The following is a 12,295-nucleotide window of genomic DNA, read 5'->3' on the forward strand; positions in this document are numbered from 1 at the left end:
CATCTCTGTAGGGGATAGAGTTGGTACAGTAAAATATTTAACAACAGAAGGAGCACAGATCTACAGGAGCTGATTTTTAACATTTTAATGAAATGCGGTACAGGATGAGCTAGAGTGTTGGCAAAGATGGCAGTCACATATACTACAAGTAATTTACTGTCGATAGCTTGCCAAACTCTCCATTCAATGGAAACTACCATAGCTCGACTCCATGATGTATTCCGTGCATTGATGGAAGTGGAAATGTATGAATCATCATTACCAGATGTGGGCACTGAATTACGATCTAATTTAAGTTTGTTTATATACCCAGCTGTAAGCAAGAGTTTATAAAAACCCTCCATTTCAAAGTACATAAACAGTTACCACTATAACCAAGTGGACGAAACAGTCTCACCACAAGGGTTTTTAAATGACTGGTCCTGCAGTGATGAAGGTAGAAACCTGAAGAACGAGACGAATGGACCATTACTTCCTGATATTAGAGGTGCTTTGGTTATTGGGGTTTCATGCTGCGGAAAATAATTACTTTTTACACTGTTGACATATCCTGTGGTAGTCCACTTAGAGCATGTATATATTTTTCAAAAATTCTGTTTCAATCAAAATATCAGCTACTGCAGGAGATTTTGCATGGAGTTAAGGTACTAACATACTAAACTGCCAACAAAAGCAGTGATATTCCACCACCTGAAAACGTAAAACCAAACAGCATATTCATTTTTGGCAACATCTCTGTGGAAAATCAGGATATCCGCCGACATTTCTGCTTAGCTCGGCACATGGAAGTGAATATAATTTATTTGAGTGAGACATACTTAAGCATACCAAAGCTGTTGGTCCGGGGTACACCAACCTTATAACAATCGAACAGGACAATCTGAATTTAAAGCATATTTTCCAAGTACATGTAGGAACTGACATGCCACTCAATGAATTCGTTATATGCGAGGATTGCTGGAGTAACTCTCAGTATAGCTTGCTGGTTACAGATCAAACTACTAAACTGAATGAGAGTCAAAACTTCAAAATCATTCTTCAAAAAGGCAATGCACCAAAACGCACCTGTCAGTATATTGTACACTATGTACAAATTTACACGTGTTGCACATTCATTCAGAGGATGCAAAGCACGTGCGTTCGACAAAAAATGGAGGTAATCAACACTAAAGTAATGGAACTGAATGTCTTGTCAAGGAAGGTGCTATGAATGGTGAGGTGTTGATTGCACAAATTCAACAATATGACCTGTGCGTCAACGAGAAAATTGAAGGAGTCAATGTAAAACCAACGCATATGTGGAACAAGAATGTGATAGCTAAGGCACTTCACGCCCATCACCACCGACTGTCTCAGAATATACGTAAGTTGTAAACTGTCTCAAAAATGGATGAGTATGCAGCAGCATGTTGTCAAAGGAGTGTAATGTTAAAAACTGGGGTGTGGAAGACAATTTGACAGAAGTTACTTTCGTGAAAGTTAGGTCAACTGCAATGAGACCAGTGTCCCTCAGTAACATTTCAGCCAGTAACTGACAGGCTGAAAGAGCTGTCATGGACTATGGATGAAACCAGAAACAGGAGGGGGAGGAGGAGGAGGAGGAGTGCCGAGTTAAGAAAGAACATATGAGGTCATCAGGGCAAAACCGTATTTGTTAGGTAAGCACTCAATATGTTTAAGCAAGAAGGCTATAAGAATTGGGAACAAGGAATCTGAAAGATTTCCTAGGCTGTTACAGTTAATAATTTTGAAAATGTCGACTGTTAAAAATATACCCTGAAACTAGAAAAACACGTGGTTCAATATCACATATGACCAACGCATGTAAAACCCCAAAAGGATGAATGGAAGTCTCATAGAGCGACAAATACAGGATTTTAACTGAACCAGCATCAGCAGCTCCACCTAGTGCAGGTAAAATAGCCGAAGTTCAGCCTGAAACACTAAACAGTCTACATCTAGAATATATAAATTATGGTAACTAAATGGAATCATAGATCGATTACGACTGTTTACAGCTTTAGCTGGTGAAGAGATTGCAGATCACATGAACAAAATATTATCGATCTTACCTGGGCTACGAAAATTATGCATCGTCGAGTAAGTGTGGAGAGAGTTGTTCATGAGCTTTACAGACCTGCATGCAGAATATATCTGATAATACGAGGAATGGATTATGCATGGCAGACTGATCTCTTGGATATGCAAAACTACTTACAATCAAATAATGGCGTCAAGTACGTCTCGCAGTCACAGACATATTCCAATTTCGCTTGGGCCTTACCTTTGAGTGTAAAGACAGGGAAGGAGGTTTGAGAGGTTTCTGAACAGTTGTTGCAGACAGGACTAAATCGACTGTCCATCAACCTTGAAGACAGATGATGGAAGTGAATTTTACGATAGATATTTCAAAGCAGAATTCGAGTTAAGTGGGATAAACCACTACTCAACATTCTCATATTTGGAAACTAGTATTGCCAAATGGTTGAACTGGACCATCAAAAATGGAATGTGGAAGCAATTTAATCTTCAATGTATGTGCAAATGGCTGAACATACAGCCAAAAATCATCGACGAGTATAATCGCATTATTCACCACAGAATTAAGAGCAAACCTATTGAAGTCACAAAGGAATTACAGGAAAGCTTTGAACCCATTATGTTCCTCATTGAGCAGGTCATATGATGTCAAAGGAACAGGGCATTGATGAAATGGCTTAGTTTCTCATCAAAGCTCAACAGCTGAGTGAACACCCACAATTTGCTATGTAATTCGAAAAGCAAAGCTGAAACCATGCAGTAGTGTGACATGAGTGCTATGAAACGTATCAACAAAGTCGGACGTGGTATTCTCGAGAATCTGCCATCAGAAGTGTATATCTCTGGATACAATTTCTGTGGAGCTGGAACAAAACTAAAATAGCACCTAGCTTATAGTGATAAGGGCTTTAATGCATTGGACAATGTATACAAAGTGCACATCATTGTCTACACTACAGACAAAGATCACCGTATTGCAGAGCAAATATTCATTGATAAGTCTACACAGGTATGTCAAGGAACAGATATTCATGCAGCACAAGCTATTTCTGAATATGTGGTTGATACGGCAATGTTTGCTCGAACTTAAATGGGGTACTGGACTAACCTTCAAGCATTACTGAATTCAGTTCACTGTATACTAAAGAAGAGGAAAAGCCTATGGGATATTTAAAAAATTGGTGAAAGCTGCAAACGGTGCCTTTCGGCAGAAAGAAGGAAGGAAATGATGTGGTAAAACGCCCACATTCCTACAAAAATCAAAGACAGCTTGTGGAATAATTCTGTTTCTGATACCTGCATTTGCTGGGCTGTCAGCTACTGATTTCATTAGCTAGGAGAGCTGATATAATTCAAGCAGTACAGAACGCCCGAAAAAGCGAAAAGTAATTACAAGCAGCTGAAAGGCATAATATGACCATGGAGGCCATTGCTATAGGTAAAGGCCTATATTTACATGGCTTTGGTTGTACATAAAGGCCCACAGCAATGATACTGGAAGAAAGGATTAATAACACAGATCTGGTTAAACTCGTCAACAAACTTAAAATCACGAGATTTTACAGCGTGTTTATAAAGGATACATTGCCTAAGACAATGTGGAAACCCAAGAAATATGGAACTGTCAATTTAGATGTTGTTTGGGGTATGGAGCTCTTGGTGATTTAAGGCCACCTGAAGAACTGTGTTGTCACTTGACCAATAGGAACCAGCTGATGTACAATGTTCGACGCTACCATGACTTCAGTTCATACCTCTGAGGATATTTCTGCATGATATTTTTCCTGAAAATTGCATAAAAACAAGCAGTATGCAAGTCTCCACGTCATTTGAATCTGCGATGAAATTATGTTCACTCTAATCCTAATTGGTTTAAATTGAAAGCAAACTACTTTCCTCCAATATATGTGCAGGGGGTAGCGATGTACAGCATTGACTGGCTGGAAACATACGAAAGCATAGCTAACGTCACTGAATTAATAATAAATTGCATCTAGAGAATTGGGAAGTTGTGTCAATGCCTCTTGGCACTTGCAACACTGACAATTCATATGTATACTTGAAACGTTTTGTTAAGGGATTTGAGGTATGAGGTGGAGGCAAACGTTAATATGTTTAAATCAAAGATAGAAACAAAACACATTGCGGACTTCAGTCACAAATATTTAATAGGATGGCTACTAGGTTTCTCAGAGGGACAAGTGATGGTGCATAATACTGATAAAATTTTTGAGTTAGCAACTGGTGAATCGACTGCCAGTCAGTACAATTCGTGTAGAGTGTAATATTGTAATGAATTTTGTACCTCGACAACAGATTAGTCCATATTATTTATGCGTTTTTTCCTATAGTGAGTCTTGCTTACAAAAGTGAAGAAAATGACGTCCACAATGAATATGGGCTGCTACATGAAGCCAAGGTGGCGAAGGGTTCACAACCATCAGGAATGTGGCAGGTACTGTGAAATTAAGCTGCAAAGCAGAAGCCAAAAGTGAACTCCACGAGGTAACTGAGATGAATGGCATGACCCATACTAGAAGATAAGGGAGTCATGGAATAAGAGGGAATAAGATGAGTGGTCAGGCGTCAAAGAGAAACGGCATGCCTATCCACTGAGGACATCATGCCAGTATGACTAGTTGTTCAGCATATTCTGCATAGACTCTCAACCGGGCTCGCGTAAAAGCCACCAGTGGTGAAACATATTCCATGATGGTGGAGTATGTTAAGACAGCAAATGATGAACAGAAGTGCAGAGGAATGAACTAAACACCCACAGTCTAGTTATGAATGGACATGGGATAAAAAAATGGAGGAGGGTGGTCTGATCCGCTCCCCTGGAAGTACCACTTATGAGATGTAGGACACTGAGGAACTGGGTACCATGTACAGCCAGGTAAGAATACATGGGAGGACCAAGTAAGTTTCCTATCAGATATCAGCTACAGGAATTTTCTAGTTTCAATGAATGGAAGAACGAAAGGTGCAAGATGTAAAGATGGTGTAAGAAACGCATTACGCAGCCAAATATTCATACAAAAGGTTTTGGCAGTGGAAAAGTGAAAGCCACTGTCCATGCTTCACGAGAAAAGAAGATAGGAATGACGCTGAAGACGCCACACATGGAGACACGTTTGTGTGGAACTGTAACAGAGTGTAAAATCCTTGGCGAAAAGGGAGCTGAGACGCCTGTTGGGTGATTCCATAATATGGTTGCTTGGGATAGCAAAGACAATGATACCCAGGACGAGCATTCAGGCAACCCGTTTTCGTGGATAAATGTGTGTGACAAGTCAAACCATATAAACCTTGAGACCACTTTGCCCCATTTACTAGAGGAAGTTTTGAAAGACAGACAGCTTATAAAGCCCCACATGTACGGACTACAGATACCAGCCCTCCAGCAGATGTATCAGGACGATGGTTCAAAATGTGGAGAGCGTATCTCCCCAAGCGAATCATATCGCTGCATGCCTCAGTCCACCAGGGACCAAGACACACTACAGTAAACTTGAAGTGCACGGTATGGAACATCCTTCGGTGGTAAGGATAACATTTGGAAGATACTTTACGTGGTCTTCACAGCTGTGTGAGGGTCGTGAGGGAGGGGTATAGCCTCCAGTCGGCCTTAGGATGTCAAAGTTAGCGTAAGGAGGGCTATGCGTGAAGTGTTCAGTGAGTTCGAAAGTAAAATTCTATGTACCGATTTGACAGAAAACCCTAGGAAGTTCTGGTCTTACGTTAAATCAGTAAGTGTATCGAAAAAGCATATCCTGACACTCTGGGATGATGATGGCATTGAAACAGAGGATGACACACGTAAAGCTGAAATACTAAACTCCTTTTTCCAAAGCTGTTTCACAGACGAAGACCGCACTGCAGTTCCTTCTCTAAATCCTCGCACGAACGAAAGTATAGCTGACATCGAAATAAGTGTCCAAGGAATAGAAAAGCAACTGAAATCATTCAACACAGGAAAGTCCACTGGACCTGACAAGATACCAATTCGATTCTACACAGAGTACATGAAAGAACTTGCCCCCTTTCTAACAGCCCTGTACAGCAAGTCTCTAGAGGAATGGAAGGTTCCAAATGATTGGAAAAGAGCACAAGTAGCCCCAGTTTTCAAGAAGGGTCGTCGAGCAGAAGCGCAAAAAGGGTGCGTTTCTGGATGAGGTATCTAATATATTATTGCTTCCCCCTACTTATACCTCCCAAGGAGATCACGAATGTAAAATTAGAGAGATTCGAGCACGCACGGAGGCTTTCCGGCAGTCCTTCCTGAGAACCATACGTGACTGGAACAGGAAAGGGAGGTAATGACAGTGGCACGTAAAGTGCCCCCCGCCACACACCGTTGGGTGGCTTGCGGAGTATAATGTAGATGTAGAAATTTGCCAATTGGATTTGCACTCAGGTGGGGTAGGAGTCGGTGCATGGATGCACACAGGAAATGATCACTTGAATATGTGTCAGAGGGAATGGGTCATTCCAGGTTGATACAGCGCGCGCCGCTATCATGTGATCTTGTTTTGAGCGCGCACTATAATCGATTATAGTTCGCTGTTCTAGTGCTGGTGGGGCTCAGGTGGTGATTTGCTATTGTTCGTGGTGGCTGGCGGAAAGTGAGAGGGTAGTCGATTTCTGGATATTGCACGGAACGTGAAGTTCGCTCTGCCTGACCTGCTGGTGACTAGCGCTAAGGTGGTTGTACCTCGCAATATGAGCAGAGTGGTCTGGGGCGGATCAACTCGCTGCTGTGCTGGCCATGCGGTAGTGATTAATTGGCGTCGGGGTACTTGTTCTGCCTGCCTGTCCGATGTGGAGGTCCGGTGGGGTCCTGTGATACTCTGGCCTGGAGACAACCAGTTGCTAAATTTTGGAGTCGTATGTCAGGTTAGGGTGTGAGCTCGGTTGGCTCGTCAGATTTTCCGCTGGAAGCTCCAGCTGCGGTTTCTGAACTTCATTCTGATGTGGGACGGCGTTATTGGAAGTTTATGCTGTGTGTGTGTGTGTGTGTGTGTGTGTGTGTGTGTGTGTGTGTGTGTGTGGCACATTACGATATTCATTCGTACTAATTTATTTGCTCAACTGGAGTATCTTTTGTTTATACCACTGAGTGGGTCGTTACCCACGCGGTCTGCTCAGCGTAACCTTTGGTGGTGCCTGTATGTTCCTTTTTGAAGGAATTCATGTAGGTGGATCCTGTTACCTGCCCGGAGTTGCGTTCATGTATGGTATATTTGGCATTTGGCATGTTAGGTAAAGTCTGCCTAAGGAAGGCGGTTTTGGACAGGATACGCATAGTGAATTACTTCTGCTTAGTATATATGGTCTTCTGGGACCTGAACAACACGATCTCGTCAATTTTGTTTGTGTCACAGCATTTAGTGGTATGTTCCGTATTTTTATCTTACTGTGTTATTATTAACATGGTGGAATAGTCGCGTTTGGTGTTGTTAAGGCACTTCTAAGACTGTGGTTTGACTATTTATGTGTGCTTGGCTTTTATTGTTTTGTTTATTAAGATTTGTGTGTGTTGGCTTCTGGCACCTGTTACGAGCGCCTGAGTTAATGGCGCTGTGGTTATCATGTGCTGTCGGGATGTTATATTGTTATTCCATTTTTGAATTTTATCTTGTGTTGATATTATCTGTCGTGTGTTACAAAACATAACCAACATGCGTAAGTGATGGGCAGTTGTGGGAGGCATGTTGGGGAGCTCTCAGCATTTATTTCGGGGACCGTTTCTAGTGGGAAGGCTCTGAAGTGTGAGAGCTCGGTCATCTGTGATTGTGTTGGGAGTTGCCCTTGCCCTTTGGTTGTATCAAATTATTATTTTGTTATTATATTTATTGGTTGTGTGTTGTGCTTCTTTTATTTTATGGTGCCAAGTGCCATTATCTTTCTCAAAGTTCTTTTATATAAATGATTTTAAATTGTAATGCCAAGTTAACTTATTACTGGATCTTGGTCTGTGGTGTAAAATCTTTTGAAGCACCATTGTAATTTGTTCTTGCAGAATAAATTTCTCTTATTTTATGGTGCCAAGTTGCCATTATTATTAATGTTTTTTAGTTTATTGCTGCTCTTAATGTTTTCCATATTTAAGGTGCCAACTGTCATCATTCTTAAAGGTTTTTGTAAATGATCTTAAGTTGTATTGCCAAGTTAACTTATTATTGGATTTTGTCTCTCGGCTAAACTCTAAAAGCTGTTTGGGGATTATTGGGTGGAAATCCTTGGATAGTTGTCCTATAAGAACACACATTCCAAAGATGACAGGTGAGCTGGACAGTGCAGAACGAGAAGTCCAAATGGTAAGAAATGTGCATGGAATCTGAAAGGAACGTGGGTGCTGTAGTGGTAAGAGATGATTCAGAAGGTCAGCTAAGAGGGAACCTCTTGGACAGGTTCTCTAAGAGCCCCAAAGCAGATGGTGGGCAGTGAAGTTGCCAAGCAGCAAAAAGGAGTGAGGGAGCTGACCAAATGAGCTAGGGTAAGTCCGACTTGGTAACAGCAAATGATGGAGAGGTGCAGATGTTGCAAAGAGAAAAGGTGAAATGAGGAAGGGCAATGCTGACTGCAACAGCTAGCAGTCGCATGTTTAATGAGATGGATGGTCAGCATGGCTCCCACATGAGGTGGAATGCTGTCCTTGGAGGTAAAGGTCACAGAGGACCAGAAAGAAACATGAAACATCAAATGGGTTGTGAGGATAATTTTTTTTCTTGGAAGCAGAAAACAAGCGGACACTGCAATTCCAAGAGCAGCTGTAATCCCTCCTGGGATCTAATGCCATGAATTTTCCATTGCAGAAGTCATAATGGGGATTGGGGAAGAGGGAACAAATGAAGATTAGTCACCTTGGTGGCTGCTGAGTGCAAGCCTTCAAAAATCCACTGTTACAGGGGGAAGAGGCTGAAGAATCCTGTTCCATGAGATCTACAAACATATTGGCACTCTCCCTGGGTCAGTCTGAATTCCACAGCAGAAAATCAGTAGGCAGTGGGCACCAGCAAAATGGAGGTCAGCCAGGTAAGGGTACATATGCCAACACCACTGAAGTGGATCTCCAAGTCAGGGAAGGAGAAGACCATTTGTTTTTGTTAAAGTTCTTAGAACTTTCTAGTTGACGGATGAAGAGTATGTTTTTAGCTGTAGAAAGTCTTTGCAGGAGTATTGCTTTTGTCCTTTCAGCCTGATAGTTGTGTAGCACGTGATTCCGCCACCAAATGTAAAGATCTGATTGCTTGTTGTGTAGCTGTAGTAAAAGACAGGGATGCTATTGTGACCTGTGTGATTTCACTGCTGCAACACTGACTTGAAGTTGGAAGTCCTCGTGGGCATATCCTCCGTTATGCACGGCATAGCAAAAATGGTACTGTAAATGCCAGATGAAAAATGCACGGATTTTGACTAGCTAACAATTTCAAGTGACAGGGTGGGGTTTAATGGCCTTCAATCAGATCTCCTGGATGCTTGCTCATTAAGACACTTGGGACATTCACAGGATTACAATTGATACAGCAGAGAGGAGGCGAACAGCTGCCCTCCTGAGCATCTATGCCAAAAGTAACACACTTGGCCATGTTTTGACTGGATACACGTTTTATTATAATGTTGACACTTGTACGAACGCATCTGGTTTGGAATGTATGGTTGGACTGTGATTACTTCACAGCCTCCCTTAATCTTTGAGGCAAAAACTACTCGAGCAAATGGTAGAAAATGAGTGCATGTGGGTCCACAGCTCATGGTCGTGCAGTAGCGTTCTCGCTTCCTGCGCCCGGGTTCCCGGGTTCGATTCCCGGCGGGGTCAGGGATTTTCTCTGCCTCGTGATGACTGGGTGTTGTGTGCTGCCCTTAGGTTAGTTACGTTTAAGTAGTTCTAAGTTCTAGGGGACTGAAGACCATAGATGTTAAGTCCCATAGTGCTCAGAGACATTTGAACTATTTTTTTTTTAGTGCATGTGGGCATTAAGTCTGCATCCATCTTTATCATAAATGAGAAAAATTTCACAGAGTCTCCAACTGCAACACCTTCCAGAATAAGGCATGCATTAACTGTAGCAAAGAAATGACCCTCTTCAGTATGTGACACCATGAGGAACCAAGGTGCATTTGGGAGGGCCTTCAAATCTATAGCTTCATTTTGTTTATGTTTATGTTTAGTAGACACACGCTAAGATGGTGATTGATACATTGCAAAAGAATCCCCCATGATTGCCAACATTTCCAATGGCATGCTCTTTCCAACTGGGAATCCCCTCAGAGGGGGATTCACCCACCGTAAATGATTGTTCGCACCTCAGGTCACACCCCCCAAACTCCTGACAGAGGGACCAATTGGCATTTGGGAAGGTAACAGCTCAGTCACTCACCCTTCTGGGCCTGATCTGTATCAGAGGGTACGAGAACCCTACCTGTTGACCTGGAGCTGCCAATTATGCATTACCTTGTCACCTGTAATGTGTCTGACGAATGGGACAGCCTTCAGGGACACACCAGGACGAAGGAGAAACAAAGAGAATGAGGATTCACCAGTTAAGTCTCCACAGCCTTACTGAAAGAGGCACCAGCTACTTATGTTTCTTCTTGATGGTGGTCTGTAAACCACTACAAGCTTGTGCATTACCTGAGCACCACTGTGGCACCGAATTGAGAGAGGTGTTCAACACTATATTCATTAATCTGAAAGGCTGGGAATCAGCTCCAATTTTTGGATATATAGCCATTCACCCTTTCTTCTAACTTGTTCTACTGCAGTATGATATTAGCTTGTGCCCATCAAGATGAATCTGTTGAATTTAAGTGATTTCATGTGACATTCTGCATTAAACACAATACAACTGCTGATATGCCACCTGAACTTTTATTTTCCTGTATGGATATCAGACATTTGCTCTATTTATCTAGGAATAGTCACATAACGGTTGTTGCAAAGAATAGTATTAATGAATCATTACAGTAGTGCATTTTATAACTGAAGTACTCTCACAATTAATAACCAAAAATTTATATTTCTGAAAAAGTTCTGCAGTGAATTATGAAGACTTACCTTGCACTATCAGATGCACATCTTATTGAGGTTTCCACCTGAAATATTTGAAGAAATGGCCAGTGATTTACAACTGATGAGACAGTAAATACATAGAATTCTATTAACGCCCACCAACATGTGATTGGTCCACAAAATGCTGCAAGTTAGGCTTGAAAATATCATTTAAGAGGACATGATAAACTGTTGCAGTTAATGAAACAGAATCTTAGTAAGAATTCATTCTCCATTTTCTCACTGTCTTCAGTACTGTAAATAACTACACAAGCCAGTAATTTGGTTGTAGCCATACTTCCTACTAGACACTTCACAAAGGAAAGTGACCAATAACATCTTTAATCTGTTATGCACTTACACTTTGTGTAAAGTTTTCTTTCACTTTTTTTCTGTTATGAAAACTGCCATGCACTGACAGATGAATCCATCATCGTAAGTGACACATTTGGACCTTTGTGCTCTGGGCAGCCCAGACCAACTTGCAGAGGTGAGGAGTGACTCCTAAACCCAACCTTAAGTTCACAACCAGAACTACATACAGGCTTGGACCATTAAATATACAAACAATAATAAATATTGGCAAACTCAAAATAGTTTCACACATTGTAAATGGACAAGTTAAAATTGGTATTACAAAATATCACATTCACAGATGAAGAAATACCACAATCAGAGAACTGTAGATTCTTCACAGAGAACACTACTACAGAACTAGGCTCTGCATTCATAAATGGCAATTATGTTCCAAATGGTACCAAATTTTTTGGGAGGACAACGGTTCAATCCCACACCCGACCATTCGGATTTAGGTTTTCCATGATTTCCCTAAATCACTCCAGGCAAATGCCGGGATGGTTCCATTGAAAGGGCATGGCCGACTTCCTTCCCCATCCTTTCCTAATCCAATTAGACCAATGACCTCGCTGTTTGGCCTCTTCCCCCAAACAATCCAAAATCCAAATTTTTCATTACCTCCAGAAGTCTCTCTCCCTGGAATAATTCAATATTTAGGTGAGAGGTACACAATAATTAATGCACATGCACCAATAGATCAGGATAACAATGCAGAAGGTAAAACAGTCCTCAGAACAATGTTGAGAAGCATCTGATGAAGTTCCAGAGGAAAACATACAGATTTTATTTAACTTTTATCCTCAGACTGGCACAGAATGGAGATGAGAACATTATCTGCCCAAA

At 41.5% G+C, this 12,295-nt stretch overlaps 1 protein-coding gene across 1 annotated transcript in view; it reads right to left on the reverse strand.

The window, feature by feature from the left end:
• Positions 1-12,295, reverse strand: part of LOC126427304 (zinc finger protein 679-like) — a 105,775-nt gene that overhangs the window by 21,562 nt on the left and 71,918 nt on the right. The window contains exon 6 of the mRNA XM_050089611.1: positions 11,102-11,139. Within this exon, the coding sequence (XP_049945568.1) occupies positions 11,102-11,139 (38 nt within the window). The remainder of the gene's footprint in view (positions 1-11,101; positions 11,140-12,295) is intronic.

The sequence above is a fragment of the Schistocerca serialis genome, chromosome 11 (assembly GCF_023864345.2).
Source record: "Schistocerca serialis cubense isolate TAMUIC-IGC-003099 chromosome 11, iqSchSeri2.2, whole genome shotgun sequence".
In the NCBI taxonomy this organism is placed as follows: domain Eukaryota; kingdom Metazoa; phylum Arthropoda; class Insecta; order Orthoptera; family Acrididae; genus Schistocerca; species Schistocerca serialis.